Raw genomic sequence first — 23,139 nt, 5'->3', positions numbered from 1 at the left:
ACGCCAATTTCTTGGAAATAACGAACGTCATGTCTCTCTTTTCCCCTCTGTACCGTCCTGCAAAAGAGCAAAATAAAATTGTTATTATGAAGAATAAATTTATTTCATTTACAACTAATGTGTAAGAGATTCATGCAAAATATTTTATATGTGATATTTTTCTATACTATTGGAAATGTTTCAAAAAATTAAAAGATATTTAAATTTTAAAAGGTATAAAACTTGTATAATATAAAATCTTACTATTAAAGCAAGTAAAAATTGTCCATCTTACCTTCTAGAATTTTTTTTTTCAGTGCTTGCAGGTAGAATGAGGTGCCTAGGGTTTGTCTTGATCCCCGACAGGCATGTCGAAATATACGTTGTAAGCTTCACACATTTTAGCAGATGCTGTCACAGAGTACTTGTTCGCTCTTATCTTGATAAATTTGCCATATACATAGCAGAATGCATCTGGAGAATGCTTGCAGCTTCTTGATGCCATCTCTGATAAAATCAGATAGGTCTTTATGTTCGTTTTGGCAGCTAGAACTAAACTGAAGAGGTGAGCCCCTGCATATATATATATATATATTACTATGGAATTTCTAGAAAATTATAAAAGGTTCTTGAAAATTCTCGTAAGTTCTACAACATTCTACAAAGTTCTTGAAAATTCTTGTAAGTTAGTGAAAATTCTATATCAGCTACTCAGCACTGAATCTACCTGGAATATTCTGGAAAATGGGTAAATTTGAAGATTTCGTTACCTAGGTCACAAAAGCAAGGTTTGAAGAGAAAAATAGGTCTTTTCCATTTACTTTGGGCATAAACAATTGGAAAATAACACTTTCTGCCCAGGAACAAGAAGAAGTAAAAATTTTGTTACATAGTGTTATTAATAAAAGAGCCCTCCAGTGGATCAACGCTAAAACCAGGTTTCGATACCCGTGGTGGGCAGAGCACAGATAGCCCATTGTGTAGCTTTGTGTTTAGTTCAAAATAACAATAATAACTTATTAGTAAAAGAAATAAGTATTTCGTGCTCAGTTTCTAATGCTTATTAAAAACTAAACGGAAATTGAATACAAAAAGCAGAGATAAATTTTAAATCCCATGGATATCTACTATTGTAATTAATATACGTATACTATGGAAATAAACATAATTTTATTTATTTTCATCATCAATTAATTTGCGTTGTAACAGTTTCTAAGTTACAATAAAATAACCGACAAACTTCGATAATGGAACGTGGTAAAGAAAAATTGTGTGCCTATTTTTCAACAAGACAACACGGTTGATTACGCTTTATAAAATTAATTTTCATTATGGATATCAGCAACTCATGTGACAATCGCAGCCGATATAAAGTCATGGCGTAACGATATGTCTTAGAACTATAATTGGACACATTTTTGCTTTATATGGGTAGTTTAATCCCATCGAAATTGATCACTTTTGAAAAGGGTATGTAACAACCTTTTCCAATGAAAAACATTCATTTACTCAGAACATACAAGATGTTCAGGTTGGGGTTTAGAATTTCCCAGAGATCTTGGACACAGTGCTATGGGAAAACAAAGGAATATAGATCAACTTGGGGTCCCAAGACCATTTAGAAAGTGACCTGTAACATAAGCCACGTTAAGCAAAGTGTGGCGCTTTGTAACATGAACATGAAAGCCATTAACAAAAGCCATATGCGTACCTCAGTCAACAGTGTGTAATGTAATCAACTAGAATCTCTGCTGGAAAATAAAACTGGTATTTGCGCTATTTTATACAAAAACATACCAATTAGGTCTCCAGAAGCAACGCTCATATATACCTTTGCGATAGTACTGCTGGAATTGGCGCTGGGAAACCATCGTCCCTCGATATCTAGATAGGTCATGAAAATCATTCAGGAAGGAGTGGTGTGTTTTGGTCATGACAATCGTGCGACTTAATCTTTTATAATGGAAACTACGCTGTAGGGCTAATGTCCAAGTGCAAGGTCATCAGACGGAGCATGCCCGTACTTTAACAACACGAACTGTATCGAAATGGTGATGCTCCAAATTTATTTTCATATCAGGTACTCGCGCATCTTTAGACATGTCAGTTTGGGCTATATAGAAAAAGGTAGAGTACATATGGTTTCCAGTGTCACTTACAACATATTTTTGTTTAAACATGTGACCGTAAATATTTCGATTATGTTTTTGCAACTTAGTATCTGCTAGCTTATAAGAGAGAAGATGATAATTGCTAAGATTTGTTAATTACTTGGACACTGAACAACTATCTTCTTAGGGCTACCTACTAATTTCTAGTTGGATTTTTTGCACTACACTAATAGGCTAAAATTAGCATAGTATAGACTTCTTAAGATGCCAGAAGGTATCTTTCTTAACCGTATCCATTTTTTAAGGCCTAACATGGACAGGTGGTTAGGGCGCTCGACTCATAATGTAAGAGTCGTGAGTTTTCGAATCTCCGTCACACCAAATATGCTCGCCCTTTCAACCATAGGGGCATTGTAATGTGATGGTCCATCCAGTTAAAAGTTGGTGGTGGATGCCTTCCCTCTAGTCTTTCATTGCTAAATCACTGACAGCTAGCACAGATAGCCCTCGTGTAGCTTTGCGCGAAATTCAAAAACAAACAAACAAATCCTTTTGTAAAGAACTATGGCTCCTATCAAATTCACAAACGTAGGCAAAACATTATATTGGTTAATGCCATAGATATACAATGGCATTCAGATCCAGGGAGAGGTGACCAAAGTCACACATATACTCTTTATTTACCAATTTCAGATAACGGTATGCTATGATTTAACATAATTGCGCGTGAAGATCGTATCCTTGTCTATCAGAGTGCAAAAGGACGTTATTTTTTAAAGTAATTAAGGAGCTCAATCCATTACACTGGAACAGTTCCCAGACAATTACACTAGCTCCAGAAGTACATCCTAAATACACTACATCAGTCACATTTACAAAACGGATATCTTGCTATTTTTTTAGTATAGTCGTCTATAATTTCGGGAGGGTCAGACGTTTTCTAGTGATTAGTTGGCTATGGATCGAAGAGTCCAAGGTCCGAGTCCACGATAATCCGCTATACACATTTCACACTTTCAAATATAAACTCATTGTAGGAATGTCGTTCAATTTCGCTACTTAGTCAGGAATATCCCCTTTTAAGCGGCGATGGCTTCTGATTCGTCAAGCAACTTCTTCTTGGTTAGATGTCTAAACATAGACACTTGCCTGTGACTTCTAATCTCTATCCAGACGACATTTTATACCACGTGTCTCGTAAACAACAGATCAGGTTGACAAAACATTTTCAAACACAAAAAAAAACCGTAAATTCAAACATAAGTTAGGGAGCAGTAGAGTTTCTTTCAAATTAACTGCAATTTTTATTCTGCTAATCCGTCCAGATTAACAAAATATATCTTTTACTATTTTGAAAAACAAACAACACAAACAGGAAATATTATTTCTTTATATACTTTTAAGGTTTTTCTATAAAAAATTTCTGCTGAAAATGCTACAGCTGCTCATTATATAAATATTGCATGGAATACAGATCGCGTGTATTAATATCACTTTATAACGGTCCGGCATGGCCAAGCGTGTTAAGGCGTTGGAGTCGTAATCCGAGGGGCGCGGGTTCGAATCCCGATCGCACCACACAATCTCGCCCTTTCAGCAGTGGGGGTGTTATAATGTGAGGGTCAATCCCACTATTCGTTAGTACAAGAGTAGTCCAAAAGTTGGCGGTGGGTGGTAATGACTAGCTGCCTTCCCTCTGGTCTTACACTGCTAACTTAGGGACGGCTAGCGGAGATAGCCCTCGAGTAGCTTCGCGTGAAATTCAAAACAAACAAACACTTTATGATATGCACATGGTTACCGTTTTGACACATATCGACACATAATTATTGTGTGGCACTACTGTGATGTACAGTTTTTTAAGTTAGAAATACTAATGTAGCAAGAAAATAATGGCAGTGGGAATTACTTATCTTCCAATAAAGCATATTATTAGCTATGTAAAAACTACATGACCTATTATAAGTTTATGAAGAAAGTGCCTCGCTTTAAAATGATTGGAAACATGTGCGAAATATTCTTTATTGCCCAATCTCGTAATGAATATGTACACTTATATATTTATTAGCAGAATCCTGAATAAAGTATGTAAAAAACATCTGAAAAAAATAATTTTTAGAATCGTATTACTTGATTTTAACCTAGTTATTCTAACATCTAACAAGTTGCCTTCGCCACCAGTTAAAAACAGGGCATTTATATGCAAATCTTAATTTCTGTTCGTGTTAATCAAATACTAAATCTTTACTTTAATTGAAGATTAGTTGTATAGTTATAGCGTTATAAATTAGTATTCTCAGTCAGGAACAAGACCATGACGAGCTATGTTCTTATGTATAAAGATTTAATTGTAGTGATTGGAAATACTTTGTGATTGAATAATTCTCACTGTTACGTCTGTGGTAGATATGAGACGGTTAATTAAGTTTTAGTGCATGGAAAACTACACTGCCTTATTCGCCTGGTGTATAATGACTAAGGTAAACTACGTGTCTTCTTAATAAATATTTATGTAACACTGGCGTCATAGGGGAAATTGACCCCCCAAAATGGCATCGGCTATTCAAGAATCGAGAAACGAATCTTAAATTTCACTGAATGGTGCCACGTGCAGCATGTGGCTCACCGATCACAAACGTATCCCTCGATATCAATAAATTTCTCGTTGATTTAAGATTCTACTCAATGGCGCAACGTTTGCTTCACACGATGAGAAACAAGCTGGAAGCAAGAAATTCTGCATTCGATTTTTATTTATCAGAGCAGTGTTTTCTTATTCAACTTCAAGTTAAAATTGTATGAAAGGAATATTTCAACGTTTTCAGTTCAGAATTTCAAAATCCAACAGGAATCGAGAAATACACTTTAATGAAATAGAAATGAATTTGTCTTCACTGATCAGTAAAAACAAACTTCTTGCTCCCATGTTAAAATTGTTTGATATTCAATCCGGAACACTAATTATACACAATGATTTTCAGTGCTACTTTTGATCAGTAAAACAAACTTGCTCCAGTGTTTGTAATTCAGTCTGGCTAATTATACATAATGACTTTAAGGGACTACTTCAGGTTTTCAACAATATTCATGAAACAAGCTTTTAAATTTTTATTAACTGTGTGATGTTTAGTCTAATAAATGAAATACGAACCTAATCGGTAAAAGGAAGATTTACTGCTATTTATCTGTTTTATTCTATGTTTCTTAGTCTTTTCTGATCAATTAAGAGTTTACTCTCTATTCATTTAACCAAGAGACTTAACTGAATTAACGTACAGATCTGTTATCTGTCTGATTAATTTCCAAGTGAAATAGCTTTCATTAAGAAACAAGTTAAAATAAACTTTGATCGATTGTGACGAACGACAGACTGGGCCAGCTGTTAATCAAGTCTTGAAAATAGGTAGGATATTGCTTTCCTAGTCGATCCAAATATTTTAAATTGATGAATTATCTAGATCGTATACTTGGCTATACCTATAAGATTGGTTCGTTGCCATATTTAATGGAATAAAGTCCAAACATAAAATTGTAAACGTAATTCATAAAAGATTAATAATTGTGAGACTTGTATTTCTACTTCGTCACACATGCGTTACAATTCGTATACGTAAGAATTTATGGACACGATTTTCAGTATTTTTATTGCCTCCCAAGTTATACACACACAAACACACACATAAAAGCTTGCAAGTTGTGACTAAACATTTTTTTCAATATTTTTTTTCGTTGTCGTTCATTCGGTAAAATCTGTGATTCGCATCCAGCCCTTCGACCACAAAACGATCGTGATGCTGTTGTCTAATTTTTTGCTTCTATGAGAAACTGCAAGGATAATAGACTTATCCTACCAAAGAAATGTGTATGAACTATTATTCCGAGAGCAACAGCCGAATAGGTTGTCAAAGCATATAAAAGTTACTGGCCTAAAGAACTGGCTGTAATGGACAGCATGAGGTAGAGGAATTATAGGACTTCAGTTGTCAGAAAGACCTTGCAGCTTAACAAGATTTCCTTAGGCAATACATTGCAACAGTCAAGAGGATTGCTGCTCACCGCCTAAATCTCGAGTCAGAGCAAGGCACTCGTGTTTCCACGCTTTGTCTGATATCGTTGAAATGCTAAGACTATATGCACGATGTTTAATGAAAGATAATTACATTTATTTCATAGTTCTTAGTTTTAGCATGGCCTTGTTTGTTCACTTTTGTTAAAATAGGAACATTTTTATAGTTTCGACACTACAAGTCTTGTGTTTACTGTATAGTTTGACCCGGAATGGCCAGGTTGTAAGGGCGCTTGACTGGTAATCTGAGAGCCATGAGTTTGAATCCCCGTCACGCCAAACACGCTCGCCCTTTCAGCTGCGGGAGCATTATAGTGACACGATCAATCTTGCTAGTTGTCGGTAAAATAGTAGTCCAAGAGTCGGCTAGTGCAGATAGCTCTCGTGTGGCTTTGCTCGTATGGGTTGTTTTACTTATACTACAATATAGCTTTGAAAGACGTCAAAATGAGAATTGCCCTTTATCATGCTAATATACTGAAACTTCTTCACCAGGACAGTACCTTTTTACCATAAGATATAAACCTCACGGATATTTGGATTCGCGGGGACAAATTACCGTTCCATTAACCTTGGTCGCGCACATTTGTAACGTGTGTGTGCTTTTTTCTTTGTCACAATATGCTCTTCAAACTGCTCAGTGATGCTTCTTTGTATTTTTATGTGCAAGAATACTTAACATCACTTTAGTAAAGTATTCCATAAAAAGGTATAGCTGATCCTCGCAATTAAATTAGCTCTGTTAGACTGTTTTACTGGCAGAGTTTGAATATAACTACATAAATAATATAATTATATTATAAATAATATAATGTGAAAAATACGGGTATGTATTCTCATATGACTAATTAATTATATATATATATATATTTATGCAGGAAATGCTAGTTATCACTCAATCCTCAGTTGGGACCGTGGAGAATGACAAAAGCTATATTAAGCATGACGAGAACCTTTATCGTCAAGACGTATCGCAAGTGGAAAAAGATTTATCGTAAGCTACCAAAGACTTTATGTTGGTATTAATACCAAAAAAAAATTGTTGTAGCACCTAGAATAGAACGTTTATTGAAACTGTTTCGTATCTATGCTTGAAATAATAATACATTCGCTACTAATCCGTGACACAATGAAAACAAAATTTGCCAAGTTTGAAAATTATATAATTCTGTTAAAACGCAAGGTGAACAATCTTCATTACATTGCAGAATCATATCCATTGGGCCCCAGATAGGTGAATTGTTTATGTGTTTGTTGGGCCCGGCATGGCCAAGCGTGTTGAGGCGTGCGACTCGCAATCTGAGGGTCGCGTGTTCGCATCCCAATCGCGCCAAATATGCTCGCCCTTTCAGCCGTGGGGGCGCTATAATGTGATGATCAAACCCACTATTCGTTAGTAAAAGAGCAACCCAAGAGTTGACGGTGGGTGGTGATGACTAGCTGCCTTCCCTCTAGTCTTACACTACTAAATTAGGGACGGCTAGCACAGATAGCCCTCGCATAACTTTGTGCGAAATTCAAAAACAAACAAACAATATTTGCTTGTTATTAAGCACAAAGCCTGAACAATGGATTCTTTGTGCTATGCCCACTATGAGAATCGAAACCTGAATTTTAACATCAAAAGTCTCGAAACGTATTACTGAGTCACTGGAGGTACACTGCTGGCCAAAATCTTAAGACCAATGAACTGAAGAAAAAATATGCATTTTGCATTGTTAGACTCAACCACTTATTTGAGTAGAGCTTCGACAGATGAAAATAAGAAAAGGGAAAATAAAAATAAAAAGCTTTTTTAGCATTTAATAGGGAAAATGTGAACACTATTAAATTAGTCTAAATACTAGCTGGTTAAAATTTTAAGACCCTACTGAAACGAAGCGTTAATCGGTAAACATGTAACGAAATTTAGTCATTTGCGCTCAGGCATTAACGTTTTCAGCTGACATGTCCTGTGTTACATCGGGTAAAAACATGGCAAGGGCTAAAAAGTTGACAGAGTTTGAACGTGGCAGAATTGTCGAGCTGCAAAAGCAAGGTCTCTCTCAACGTGCCATCGCTGGTGATATTGAGCGTAGTAAAACTGCTGTTGCAAATTTCTTAAAAGACTCTGAGGGATACGGAACGAGAATTTTAACTGGTCAGCTCAAGAAAATTTCGCCGGCGTTGAGCAGGAGGATTCGACGGGTTATCCGGCAAGACACCAGCCGATCGTCGAACTAGATTAAGGCCCTTGCGGATGCAGAATGCAGCTCAAGAACAATAACACGGCAACTACGAGAGAAAGGCTTTAAAAACCGTAAACGGAAGAAGGTTTTGTTCTCTGATGAGAAAAAAAATTAACCTGGATGGTTCAGATGGCTTCCAACGTTACTAGCAAGATAATAATATCCCACCGGATACACAGTGGAGGAGGTTCCATCATGATTTGGGGTGCTTTCTCCTTCCATGGAACAATGGAGCTTCAGGTTATACAGCAGGACAACGCTGCAATCCACAATTCCCGCAGAACAAAGGACTTTTTCATGGCGAATAACGTGATTTTTTTTTGACCATCCAGCGTGTTCGCCCGAACTGAAGCCCATTGAAAACGTTTGGGGGTGTATGGCAAGGGAAATCTATAGAAATGAACGTCAATTCCAAACAGTGCGTGATCTTCTTGAAGGCATCTTCACCACTTGGAATAACATTCCAGCCAGCCTTCTGCAAACGCTTATATCGACCACGCCAAAGCGAATGTTTGCAGTTATTCGCAATGACGGCCGTGCAACTCACTACTGAGACCTCTTGTTGGGCATTTCCCATCCTGTTTAGGACTCCTTTTTGGTATGGTCTTAAACTTTTGACCAGCTAGTATTTAGGCTAATTTCATACTGTTCACATTTTCCCTATTGAATACTAAAAGGTTTTTTTTTATTTTCTCTTTTCTTATCTTCATCTTTCGAAGCTCTACTCAAATAAATGGTTGAGTCTAACAACGCAAAATGCATATTTTTTTATGTTTATTGGCCTTAAGATTCTGGTCAGCAGTGTATTCTAAAATAACTAAAATTTCAGTCCAATAAGTAAGTAACGAAAGCTTTTTGTTTGTTTGTTCCAGACTCATCTGCAAATTTCAGAAAATTATGTGTAGTTATTGTTTCGAAAGCTAATATTTTAAAAAGAAGGGTTTATTATGATATGTCAATGACTTTATGTGTATTTTCCTTATATGTCTCTTAAATCTAGTAATTTTTGCTCGTTCTGTCTGTGATTATTATTCTGATGCATTCATTCAAACTCAATTTAAGACTCTATAATAAAATTTCAAGTTTTTCATTAAATTCAGTTTTCATTTGTTTGGAATTTGAAACGACTAAAAAAGAAGTACGTTACGCTGAACTTTTGACATTATTTATATTTAAGTTCCTTTGAATTATATGCAAACAATGATAGATATTAAATAGAGCTACAAATTTAACAAATACAAATTAGATTTTACGTAAAGCACCTAAATAATCCAATTTCTGTTAGAAATGATTCAGTGTTTTGGCCAACTCATATACTCTACGCTTACTAGAATGTATTAAATTTTAATATTTAAATTTAAAAGGGGTGGTTAGTTTGGTGACCAGTCTTTTCGTCTCTTCAATAAACAGCTTTTGGGTTCTAACGTTTAACATTCGGTGAGTTTTGAAAGCATTTTATTCTACGTCATTGTGTATCTGTCTCACTACATATACTATTTATAAGTAAAACTTATTTAAATACTATGATATCTAGAGATTTGGAGAGCCATGTAGAAGAGCTTCGTGGTAACGTAATCAACAGACGATGTCGTGTGAACATGAGTTCCGTAGAAAACATGGCGCTTCAGTTGAGTAGAACTAGTAAAACTGTTGCTGATCTGAAAGGTAAAAATTTTTGGTTAGAACTAAACACGTATCTATCTGTTTATGTTAAATTAAAAGAAATTTATTCATGGCTTTTGATTAAAAAACGTTTCAGAAAATGTTAACTTAATTTTGAAATCATTAAACGATGACTACATTCTTTCCCAAATACACAGTTATAAATAAAAACATGTTGTTGTGCTTACAGTTGAAATTGTTTCATGTATTTTCGTTGTAATGATGTTTCCTAACGTGATTTTTTCTGTTTTTAATTTTTTTATTGAGGCGTCTCTGCTTTCGTTTTATAAGTTTGTAAAAGTATGTGGTACAAGGAAAATTTTGAGTGTTTAAACATTAGTACATTTTGAGTTTAGTGAACCCGGTGAAAGATGTGTGATAAATTCAAATCAAACCATTGTGTTTAAACGCTTTTCTATATCATGCTAATGAGGTCATGACACATGCACGATAGAAATAGAAGAAAAACATTTTAAGACATTGATGAAGTTGTTTTTTTTATTATTTCAAAAACGAAACTATGTACTTATGCAGCATTCAAACAAAAATTCGACCTATTTTATTGTACAAGTTACTGAATTACTCACGTCAAATCTGTTTAAGTGTATTAATTAATTCGTTAATAAGAATGTCAGTCTCATTAGGAAACATTACCACCATAAACGACTGAGAAAATGTATGTCTTGTTGTTGGACAAAAATAATTCCTCATTTAAGACAAACTCGTTTTCACTTTGCTTGTATACAATCAACATCATTACGTCAAATTACCAGGAACTTTTGGAATTTATTCGAAATATCTAAGGCTTCACATAGCTGATCTGGGTCATTAACTTTAGTTTTGACCTGTAATAAATATATTTATAGTATTCGTGACAATAAATGGCAAAGGAGTTAGCCAAAACTGAATTCTGACTTCGACAATAGTCATGTGTTCAAGATATCTTAATTGTACATACTAATGTTCCACTGTACGTATATGACTTGTCTGAAAATTGAGTAATAATAAATTAATAGTTAATCAATGGCCGTACTGCTTTCTATGTTCGATATGTATATTACTTTTTGGAATATTTAATCGTCCTTCAAGCATTACCACATGTCTGAAAAATAATTCACCATATTCAAACTAAAGCGCATTGTCCAAACAACCTTGCAGAAACTCTTACAAAAACTGTTCAATCCATGACTTTTATAGCAATGAGCTATCTGTGCTCTGCCCACCACGGGTATCGAAACCCGGTTTCTGTAAATATTAGTTCGCTGAGGGGTCGGCTTTTATTGTTATAAGCAAGTTACGGCACACTCAAGTTCGCAAGACTAAGTCATGAAAAAGAAATGGAACGCAGAAAAATATTCACGTACACCTGAAGCAGATTTAGTGGCTACGTAGACTTCACCTTCAATATAAAGCTAGTTTTTGAGTTACCATTGCGCGAATAAAAGCACCGATGTTTGTCAGAATTTGAAAATGTTATGGATGCGTTTTACATATATTTCCCCACTCAGATATAACAATCTTATAATGTATGATTTCTAGGGATAAACCAACTCTTTTACATTGAAAATCAGTTTCACTGTTGCCAAGTTACGGGACTGTTATCTTGTTTGTACATGCACAAACAATAAAAGTTACAGTTGTGGTTATCAGTCTTTCATATTTATATGCATGTGTTTGGTTAAAAGTGTAATACGGGCTTAAGGAGTGGATCAAGGTATTTATAAGAAAATACGAGCAGTATAGAAATACCATGACCATTAATGCTCTAGACTGTCGTGCAGCTTCCTGATGTCATATCAGATAGGGAGATTGACCTGACAGAAATAATTGACATTTTGAGCTTCGAAAGTACAGACGAATTTGTGTGAAAAATATTAGTCCTTATAAAGTCGAAAACATGGCATTTAGTATAATATAAAAATAATAATCTATATACAGTCCAAAACATGACGTTCAGTATAGTGTAAAAATATTAGTCCCTATAAAACAACAGGATTTTTTATCATAGTGTGGTTAGTAAGTTAGAGAAAGACCACTCCCATTATGTAGAGCTTCGTAATGCAACTGTTTCCTAAGCAAAATCAGCAGCAAACAGCTGTGAACAATTATGAGAATAGTACTGCTTGATGAAGCTTTTCAAGCTAGACATCGGGACGTGTAAGTCTAATTTCATATGTTTATTTTATCACTGCTGTTTCTTTTAAGAACCATATAGCTGTTAGAGTTCTTTTACACCACAGTTAGAAACCGTAATTTTTATTCCATTTTACTTTTTACATATGTACATAAGCGTGTAAGTTTTGATCTCAGCACAACATACAATGCCTTTTTTTGATATTCCAATATATTTACATTTACGTTTCCCATCTAGTACATGTTGGTGATGGATTTTGCTCTCACAATGTGATTTACATCTTGGGAAAGGTCATCTGTTTGGAAGGCGACATGTACTGGACCAAAACATACAGAAATTTCGTATGTACTGCATTCCTTGTATGGAGTGTGTATCTTTTTTTATAGCAAGGTCACGTCGAGCTATCTGTTCTATCCACCGAGGAGAATCGAAACCGTGATTTTAGAGTTGTTGTTTTGAATTAAGCACAAAGCTACACAATGCCCACCACTGGTATCGAAACCCGGATTCCAGCGATATGAGTCCGCAGATATGCCGCTGTGCCACTGGGGGCTATTCTAGAGTTATAAATATTGCTAGCCAACCGCAGGACTCTTTGTAACGTCCAAAACCTAAAATTGGCATAAACGCTATATACTCACATGAAATAACGAAATAAATCAATTTTTAAAATCTGTTAATACATGTGAGAGAAAACAAGTTGTCTCTTCTCGTTAATTGGACTTTAAAAACGTTTGTTGATATAAAATTATAACCAACTTTTGTTTACTTCATTAAAATATATATTACTATACATTACTGAAGTAATGTACATTTAATTACAACTTTCAAAGCAGAAGTATTTATTCTGATCTTGTCACAAGACGCTTGCTTGACAAAAGAATGCTGGTATATTCAAGCACATGTTCGTAGTGACTTTTAAACTGTTTGAATAAATAAACAGCATACTAAAGGAAACTGTCAAATATATTGGGTAAATAAGGTTAATACCTTTTGCAAGTATGTCAACATTTGCTCTTGTGAAACCCCAAAGGGTTATTATAAATCAACTTGTAACTTGAGATATATATATGTATTAAAGTTAGCTAGTCGACAGTTTCATTGTTAAACTATGAAAACATTATCAGCCTAAAGCTGAAGTCGCATGTTTCGTGAAGTGATTTTAGATCAATTACCAGTTTTATGAGTCGCTTATTGTATCACCCTGTGTTCGGATATTTCAAGATTCTGCTAACGTTTACTTTTTATTTCTTATGCACTTGTCGATGTTGTTTGATATTTCTTTTGAATAGGTTCGTTGTTGTATGCTTCTATGAACAGGCATGTTTACAATAAACTATATTTATACAACAGTTTGTCTTGGAGAAGAAAATGCTTAATTTTGTCTAATATGTCGAAAAGTGAATGGCATAAGTAATGACGTGCATTATTCTACACGCAGCTAATTATTTCTTGAAGAAACAACGAGGCAGATTTAGCAACTGGTAACATTGTTCGATACACTTTATTTACAAAGTCTTGTCTACAAACACAATTAATTCATCCAACATACTGTAGCTAATACTTTCTTTTTGAATATCCCTGTATTGAACCCTGAGTATCACATATCCAGGGCAGTACTAGGTCACCTGTCATAAAATGATTGATTGTTTGGCATTAAACAGAAAGCTGCATAATGGGCTATCTGTGCTCTGCCCACCACGGGTATAGAAACCGGGTTTCTAACAGTGTGAAAAAGTGAAATACCACGTCACCGGTCATAAAATGAAGATCGTGGAAAATAAAAAGACTTAATTTAAGTTACATTGTTTTGTGTTTAGGAAAAAAACAATTTTAGTTGTCAACAACATAAAGCTGTGATTTTAAAATTATTGTACAAAATTCCACTTAATACATTACAAGTTTTGTAATGAGATTGTTCTTGTGCAAATCCTAAGAAGAAGAAAAACCCGAAGTATGACAAGTAAATAGTTATTTCGTGAAATTAAATTAAGGTTCCCTTACATTCTAGTATGTGCCATGTTGAAGCGTATTTAGGAAGATACCGTGGAAACAAGGACAGTGCATCCGATAGTACGTGCCTGTGCCACGTAGATGGGAAATAGTATGGTAAAGTTACCGAATTCTTCTATAAAGAAACTTGCCTTTGCCACTGTTATGAGCAATGTAACGCGCGTAATTTTGTTTCAGATTCAAAATGTTTGACTTGTGGCCAAATTGTATGTGAAGCACTTAAGGGATCTCTTAAGACATGTAAGAGATACTAACTGACAAATCGTGTTATTCCTTTTGGTCTCCCACATATGGTTGTCTGTTAATAACAACGAACACTTGAAGTCAGTGGTGGAGCTTTGCACTGTGGTAATGTTATCCATTCGTTGTTTTTGGAAGAACAAATTCTACATGTATATCGAGAAAGAGTTTGTTCATAGAGTTATATGAATATTAGCTTTCAGTTGTTTGTACTTCATGATGGTTATGTAACTTTACATGAATATTATAAATGTTTCATGTAATGTGTCACAGTTTCATTTCCCTACATTAATTCGAGTTCATTTCCATTAATAAGTTTATAATTTCTTCGGAATGAATAATAGATATTGAAAAACGCCTCAATGGGGAATAGTGCGATTTGGTTTGTTTTGAACTTCGCCCAAGGCTACATGAGGACTATCTGCCCTTGCCGTCCCTAATTTAGCAGTGTAAGGCTAGAGGGAAGGTACCTAGTCATCACCACCCACCACCAGCTCTTGAGCTACTCTTTTACCAACGAATAGTGGGGTTGACTGTCACGTTATAACGAGTATGTTTGGTGTGACGGGGATTCGATCTCGTGGATTACGAGTCGAGTGCCTTAACCACCTGGCCATGCTGGGCCTATTTGAGGTGCAAACACATGTGTATGGTAAACATACATAGCTATAGATAAAATAGCTCACGAACTTTTTCCATATTATTCGAATTGCTTTGACACTGTTTAAGAGTTCTAATAAAAAACGTAACTGATAAAAAAAATAATAAATCATAAAATCGTAACTAAATATTTAAGTTTATTACAAATTATATTGTTCAACTGTAAAATAATCAATTTTAAAAAGTATGAAGAAATTAATCTAATTCGTATAATTTCAGAGATAAGAGTGCATATTTCTCAAAATATTTCGTAATATCCTCTTAATGGTAAAAAATGATTTCATTTAACTGCCTGTCACTGAGTTCAAAACTGTAAAATTACCTTATATTTTAACTCTCTTGCATCATTTGTCTAGAGCAGCTGATGAAACTGTTTTTATGGTATAAGATACTTTTATTACACGTGGTTAAGCAATATGCTAAATTTAGCACACGTTTTTTGTAACTGACAAGATATTACATCTTGTTTATATGGATTACCGGTCTTATCCCTGTAAAATCCTGATCCTAAAATAACAATTATCATTATAAGAGGTTAATATTGTAATTTATAATTTCCACGTTTTTGTGCTGTTATATATATAATATTTAAGCATGGATTTCAGATGTTTTACGGCTTCGAAATAGTCAGTAATGCTACGATTAATTTGTTGATCAGTTCGTTTTCCAGAGCTTGAAGACAGGATGAAAGCAAACATTAGCTCAGAGATGGAAGTCGTGAAGAAGGAAGAAAAGTGAGTCGGATCCACCTTTAAAATTACTATGATATATCATACCTTGACTGCGCGATAACCCGGGACGACATCTGGATTTGGTTTTGCTTTCTATTCATCTTCGTTAAATTCGAACTCTTGCATGAACTGTTCCCACTCAGTTTCTAGTGAACTACTGTTAATACGTTTTAGTTCATTCACAAATGAAAGTGGTTAACATGTCCTAACTGTGAATTCGAAGGTTCGTGACCTTTGCCCCAAAAAATTTTTCAGCACTTTGATACCGTAGGTAGGTTATAAGAATGGTGATAAAATTACACTGTTCAGTCGCAAAACAGAAGTCTAAAACGTTGGGGTGGCTATCAATTCAAAGCTTACGCGGATAGCATTTTGTGTATCTGTGTATGAACATTTCGAAATAAGATAAACGAAAGCTTCGTTTAGTTTATTTTTTTGCAATTAAAATATTTTTGTGGAAGCCTTTTCATCGTATTCTCCAAACTGACGAATCGGTTTGTTTGGGGTTTTCATCCATCTTATTTACCTGAAAAATACATAAGGGTTTCAAGAGCCTTTCTAGTTTTGTGATTGAAAGTCACTTTTTAGGTGTGCGGATGATACAAAATACAGTTGTGTTCTGATGTGTTGGAACATTTCTTTGAAAGTGCTTTACAAAACACGTCATTTTGGGAAGAAATTTTTTAAACAAAATGAAAGTACTTGATTTGTTAACGTGCTTCTTTTCGGATTGAGTTGTTGATTGATACAGTTGAATAAAAGAAAGAAAACCTAGTTGGATATTACTTCATTTTAATTTCAAATAAATCCTTGCAAAAATGTAGCTCCATAGTTATCTTTCAGAATTTTTTTTTTTTCATTTAATCCGCTTTTAATTGACGTCATATGCCATGACAATACTTTGCATTTTGGGTCAGATCTTTAAACCTTATATACAGTGAAATCTTTAAGAATCGATCGTGTTACATTCACTCGACTTCTTCTTCAAATAATTGGTTTGTTTTGAATTTCGCGCAAAGTTACTCGAGGGCTATCTGCGCTAGCCGTCCCTAATTTAGCAGTGTAAGACTAGAGGGAAGGCAACTAGTCATCACCACTTACCGCCAACTCTTGGGCTACTTTTAACCAACGAATAGTGGGATTGACCGTCGAATTATAATGTCCCCACAGCTGAAAGGGCGAGCATGTTTGATGTGACTGGATTCGAACCCGCGACCCTCGGATTATTAGTCGAGTGCTTTAACCATCTTGCCATGCCGGGCTTTCTAGAAAGGATGGTCAGCTTCGGCGGTCTCAGATGAGTTCTTAACGAAGCATTTTATTTTACGTTTGGAAACCGGAATTACCCTTTCCATCAAACGCACCAATTTTTGAGTTAATTTACAAGACGTAAGCTTACAGTACAGATACCTGGATAACTGTATGTAATTATAGTTCATAGTTTGCTTAACAACCTTTGGAGACAAAATGTTAAAGATCTGTGATTATTGTTTATTGCTTTCAGAAAAATGCTTTAAGGAACTTCCGAGCTGCAAATGTATAATTACTTGTTCATATGTGAAAGAATTCATTTGAAATAGTTACGTTAAACAGAAGGGAGCATTTAATTGCCATATTTTAAAATAAAATATTATAAAAATTTATCGAGAAATTGATACAGATTTCAATTTACGAAACAGAATACACCAATAATAACTGAAACATTTACCCAAGTTCAATGGCTTTATATATATTTGTTGATTTTATTTTATCTTTCCTGTTCTTCCGTGTGATAAAATTTCTTATCGATTATCGTTACAAAGTTATGTAAATAGTTTGTGAATTCAGTTGTGTAATTTTATTTCATAAATTTTATTTTTTTCCTTTAGGTTTCTTAGCGACGAACCAGATCGACTAGAAAATGCTCTTAAACGATGTAAGAAACTAACAGGGACATTAGTCACGCTGAAACGGTGAGAATCCAAATACAATTAAATGCAAACTGAAACATAAAAGAATTCTCACCTTTCTTTTCCGGTTAAATAAATTTAATTACTGCTTCCCTTTTCTGAATTGTCGTATTGTTTATTGCACGATTAAAGTTTTACTATATAGTTGTTTTTTTCCTTGCAGCTGTAATCATAGGTTTGAATTCATGTTTTTAATTAGTCAAATACCAGTGTTGAAAAAATATTATCTTTATCACAAATTCCAGGACAAAAATTAAGAACTAGTAAAAACATCATATAATTCGGCTGTTTCTTAAAACATTCTGAATTCGATTTCGTTTTGGGGTGATTTGCCCTATTTAATCATTCAGTTGTTAATGCAGTTCTATGGACTATTTTCTTCTTATTATTCAGCGTTTCATTTCCAGACTAGCCTCTGTACAAGAACAGCGTCACACAGGTGTTCAGTTAATGCCCGAAAAATCGCTGTCTGCTGATGGATCCAATTCCAATGGGGATGCTCATACTGCCAAAGTAAGGACCATTGTGTAACACATCAGTACTCAGAGTGAGTCAACCCTTCCTGTCTTTCTGAACCACTCAACCTCTTCCCTAATACGTCCCCTATGAGTTGGGACATGTCCTATTATTAACACCTGGGTATGATCCACTTTACAAAAAATAAATGGATATAACTACGTGGATGTTGTGAATCAAATATATAAATAGATTATATTTGTCATGAAAGAATAGTATTAGGCTTATTGTAATAATTGTTAAACACTATATAATATATGCGGTCCCCTTTTATTGTAGACGATGCGTTTTGCCCAAAACCAGAGGTCATCAAGCTTTCACACTATAACATTTGTTACTCTACAATATGACTTATATAAATAGCGTTCCAATCATTTCCTTGTTTGTTATATTCCAGTCAGCTTGATGAACTTTGGCATTAAGCGAAAAGCGTTGTTGGCAACGATTATGTTGGAAATACTATTAAACGCTCTTCCACTAGAAAAACCCGAAGGGTAAGAATAAAGAAATATGCTATTTAAGCTTGTTTTAATAACTTTCAAGGATATTTATCAATTCGTTAAACTTGGAATACCATATGAATCCTTTAGCGAATTTCATACGAAATACTGCAATATTATTTTAAGTTGAGACAAGCAAAAACTTTTATCACATTTCATTGTTTAGACGTTAAAAATACCAGAAAGAATCAGTGCTGAATGGCATAACGAAAGCACAGTGAGGGTTAACTCTATTTTCGTTATCATACACCAGTCAACAACTCGTCTATACTGTCACATGTATTCTCTGATGCCGTTATTGATATCTGTATTATTTACTTTCATTTGTCTGTGTTCCTGCCCACTGTTTCCCAGTTTACAAACATCTTTATTCTTTAGATCTATCAATATACTCTTCTCTATTATCATTTCTCGTACATTGTACTCAGCGATTTAGTAATTTTGTAACACAAAATTTTCTTTTCGATTTGGTTTGTTCTTAATTTTGCGCAAAGCTACACACAGGGCTACCTGCGCTAGCCGTCCCTTATTTAACAGTGTAAGACTAGAGGAAAGGCAATTAGTCATCACCACACACAGCCAACTCTTGGGTTACTCTTTTACCAATGAATAGTGGGATTAACCGTAACATTATAACGCTTCCACTGCTGAAAGGACGAGCTGTAGAATCGGTATGAATCTTTGCTATACCTCAAAATATTCTCACACTCTCTAAAGTTGTGGTGCTTCATAAGAGTGACCAACAATCCCTTACCGTAGATAATAAATGATATAGTGCGTTTGACTGGCTGCATTTGATTTGGTCAGTAGTTCAAACGCAACGGCAGATATCCTTAATAGCTATCATAAATACGAAACGTACAACTATTCTCAATAAACTAGATACGTATTTGTAATTATTTAATCAACTCTTATAAGTTTGTTAAACGTAAGACATAGATAATATATACGTAGAAAAGTAATTCTCTTATTTTACAACAGCCGTACAAACAATTTCTGAAAGAATGAAATAAATATTGTATCACCTCGACGGTTAACACTTCGGTATAAAGGTGTTAGCTATATACTTTTTTTTTTTTTTTCAATTTAATGGAGTACCCTCAACAGTGTTCTCTTTCAGTTCCATTACTGGATACGTTACACGTCGGAAAATATGTACAATACATAATATTATAAATAAGGAAATAAACAATATTTGATTGTTTTCATAATATCACTGTTAATTTTACTTCGTTCTTTGTTAGTTTCTATGAAATACGCGTACTTATTGTTCATTAATCAAAATTCATCAAAATTTAATTAAAAGTAAGACGAAATAATTATTACTAAGCCGTTGAAGAAAATATCCCGATTATATATTGTTTGTTTTTTCAATTTACCTTTGAGAAGACGAAATACTAATTATTATATTATATGTTTCTCATGAGTTGTTCAACTTTTGTTTCTTCGTCAGTCTAAAAGACGTGAGTAAAAAAGGAGTTCAGACTATCGACAGAAAATAGAATAATAAATCTACTCTGAGATTTAATTCCGATCTATGCTTACTTCTCATGCGTCTGCTCTATTGCACCCTCTTTATACCCGGAACGTCCCATTTTCATAAGCCCTGAATGTCTATCTACAGTTAGGTCAGCATGACAGGTCTAATAAAAATCATTTTCTCTCTTTCTCACTCAGAGTTTTCATGCAAAAACATTTGTTCTGCATGAACCAAAAGTAAATACACAAAAATAGAATGTTAATTCTACTTCATAACTCTTTCACTTTAACAATTATGATCGCTCAACTGTTTCTTAAGATAGTGGTTTTATATATATATATATATTCCACATCTTTATGAGCAATGCTTTGTCTTCTATGGCTTTCTTATCTCACATTTAAATTACCTGATAATTGGTAATATTCTGATTTACATGTTACTCTTAGGGACATTTCATAACCCGTTTAATAATACTTTGCTTTTTTTTCAGTTTTAATGTGTTTTGTTGTTGTATTTTTTTACTGATTTTAGTCTTTGCTAACATTTTAAACTCGTGTTCAAGACCAATATAATACAGGTTCTACGAATTTAAACTTCATATAAGTTGTTTTGGTTTTAATAACGGAGTTCCCATAATTAAACTAAGTATATTTCGAAAATAATATTCATTTTTTTTCCTATTGCATAAGGTTTTTTTCTTTTATAAATCGGGAACGAAAAACACTTATTTAGATCAAATTAGTATTTCGTATACCTCAATGAAGATTGTTTCTATTATTGTGTTTGTTATGTTTGAGTTCTAGAACGATTGATAAGACTATCACGTCGCAATTCATCCAGAGAAATCTATAGCCAGTGGTTGTCAACATTTTAAGTATAACAAAATGTGGCTTTATTTCAATAAAAATAAAGTTTTGTGAAACAACTGTATACATGATGGACAAAAATGAATATCATTTTCATATTTATAGTACAGGATTTACTCTAGAACATGTATAGCTTTCAGGACAATAAAACCATCGTAGGCCTGTGTGATTATTAAAGTTTTATTACACAACGTTTCACTGTACGAAGTTTATAGGTAATACGAGGGTCGCGGGTTAGAATCCCCGTCGCATCAAATACGCTCGCCCTTTCAGCCGTGGGGGCGTTATAATGTGACGGTCAATCCAACTATTCCTTGGTAAGAGAGTAGCCCAAGAGTTGGCAGTGGGTGGTGATGACTAGCTGCCCTCCCTCTAGTCTTACACTGCAAAAGTAGGGACGGCTAGCGCAGATGGCCCTCGTGTAGCTTTGCGCGAAATTCAAAAACAAACAAACAAACACAATTTTAGACAAGTTGGAGATATTTTTGTTCCAAAAGCAGCCAGTAGAGGGAGATTTTCTCATTAGAACAAACATGGAAAGTTGGCTTCTTCTGTCCTTTGAACGCAGTTTCTAAACTGTGGCAATAACGCTAATGTGGAAAATGTCCTATGAAACGCTTTAGCAAATATTTAGGTCTCTATCTGTACAGCTCTGTCTGACAAGTTTATAGACCTGGAAAAAAGAATAAAAAATGGCGCCGTTTAAAGTGGCTTCTTAAGAAATCACAGCAAACAGCACATATTATCTTCTTGAATCAGCTGTTTACTTTTATCGTCACAAAGAATATAATGTCAAAACCCATTGTTTGTTATCAAGCACAAACCTGCTCAATGTTCTATTTGTGCTGTGATAATGTTATAAGAAATTTGATGTTATAATCCTCTTGAGACTTATTGCTAAATCGCCAACGTTGTGCTGTATTGAACAGTAAAATTTATAAAATAGCTATAAGCTTCTATTATTTAACGTTATTGCTTTCTTCTTAATGAGAAATTTTTTTTGTTTAATTCACTGTTGTAACCTTAGAGTATCACAAATAATAATTATAAATTAATTTCGTATTTTAATTTTCTCGGTGTAAATTTAGGTATTACTGGATAAATCTTAGGTGAGCTCTTAGAAACGCAAATAAAAAGAGTATGCAGATTTGTAGACCTATAACAAAACGAGTATACATGGTCACGTGATCAGTGAATGTGACGTAGTAATGCATCACAGTTCGTTTCAAATTCTCGTGAAAGAAAGCGTTGAAAGGAGGTTCTTAATTAATGGAAGGATGTCGCAGCTCGGTGTAGTGAGTTTGGCAGTTAATTTAACAAAATATTTTTGTTTGGAACCAAACTTTTACTTTATTTTTATTTTCTTCTGAAAAATCAGCGGATTATCAAAACCCATTCTCTGCATAGGTGTCTTTTACGTCTTTTTTTCAACAATGAAAATAAATAACAACCATGTTCCAAACTATACCTAAACAGTTGCGTTTTCCTTCAGATAAAAGGTGCATCGCCACAGTTTTATGCCACAAACCTAAGTATGTGTAATAATTTTTACTAGAAGCTGCTAAAACTGTAAAATATAAATAGAAATAATAAAATAAATACTTTTAAATATGAGTATCAGGCAAACTAGAAAAAGATCTTATAACCACTTTACCCTTAGTCATCAGTTGCACACTCTCGCTGTTAGCGGTGTTTTTCATTTTAACCCAAGATAAACATAGATACTTAATGTCAGCGGTGTTTTCCATTTTAACCCAAGATAAACTTACAAGGTAAAGTCTGTTTGCCGAAGCAGATTCGTCGCATGTAAATCTTCGTAACTGTGCCTTTTGTATTTGACCAATATATATTACTGTTTTATAAAGTTATTGTTATATATTAATCTAGCCAACAGTATAAATGATTAAAATACATATTGAATTATTAAACATTAATTACCATAATTTACAGAAATGCGTACAAATTTGCACCTTATTTAGTTTGTAGTAAGTTCAAGCTAGATGT

General features: G+C 34.2%; 1 protein-coding gene across 7 annotated transcripts in view; it reads left to right on the top strand.

Moving 5' to 3' along the window:
• LOC143252719 (coiled-coil domain-containing protein CG32809-like) overlaps positions 1–23,139 on the top strand; it is a 431,304-nt gene that overhangs the window by 400,572 nt on the left and 7,593 nt on the right. For 6 of the 7 annotated variants that reach the window (XM_076505287.1, XM_076505286.1, XM_076505285.1 and 3 more), the window contains 5 exons: positions 7,035–7,150; positions 9,919–10,049; positions 15,752–15,827; positions 17,693–17,776; positions 18,181–18,286. In XM_076505287.1, coding sequence (XP_076361402.1) covers positions 7,035–7,150; positions 9,919–10,049; positions 15,752–15,827; positions 17,693–17,776; positions 18,181–18,286 — 513 coding nt within the window. Of the gene's footprint in view, positions 1–7,034; positions 7,151–9,918; positions 10,050–15,751; positions 15,828–17,692; positions 17,777–18,180; positions 18,321–23,139 lie in introns of all 7 variants that reach the window. The other variant, XM_076505293.1, reaches the window with a different exon arrangement.

This window comes from Tachypleus tridentatus, chromosome 6, assembly GCF_004210375.1.
Source record: "Tachypleus tridentatus isolate NWPU-2018 chromosome 6, ASM421037v1, whole genome shotgun sequence".
Classification (NCBI taxonomy): Eukaryota; Metazoa; Arthropoda; class Merostomata; order Xiphosura; family Limulidae; genus Tachypleus; species Tachypleus tridentatus.
Note: the sequence above shows the minus strand (reverse complement) of the source record. Positions and strands in the feature narration are given on the sequence as shown.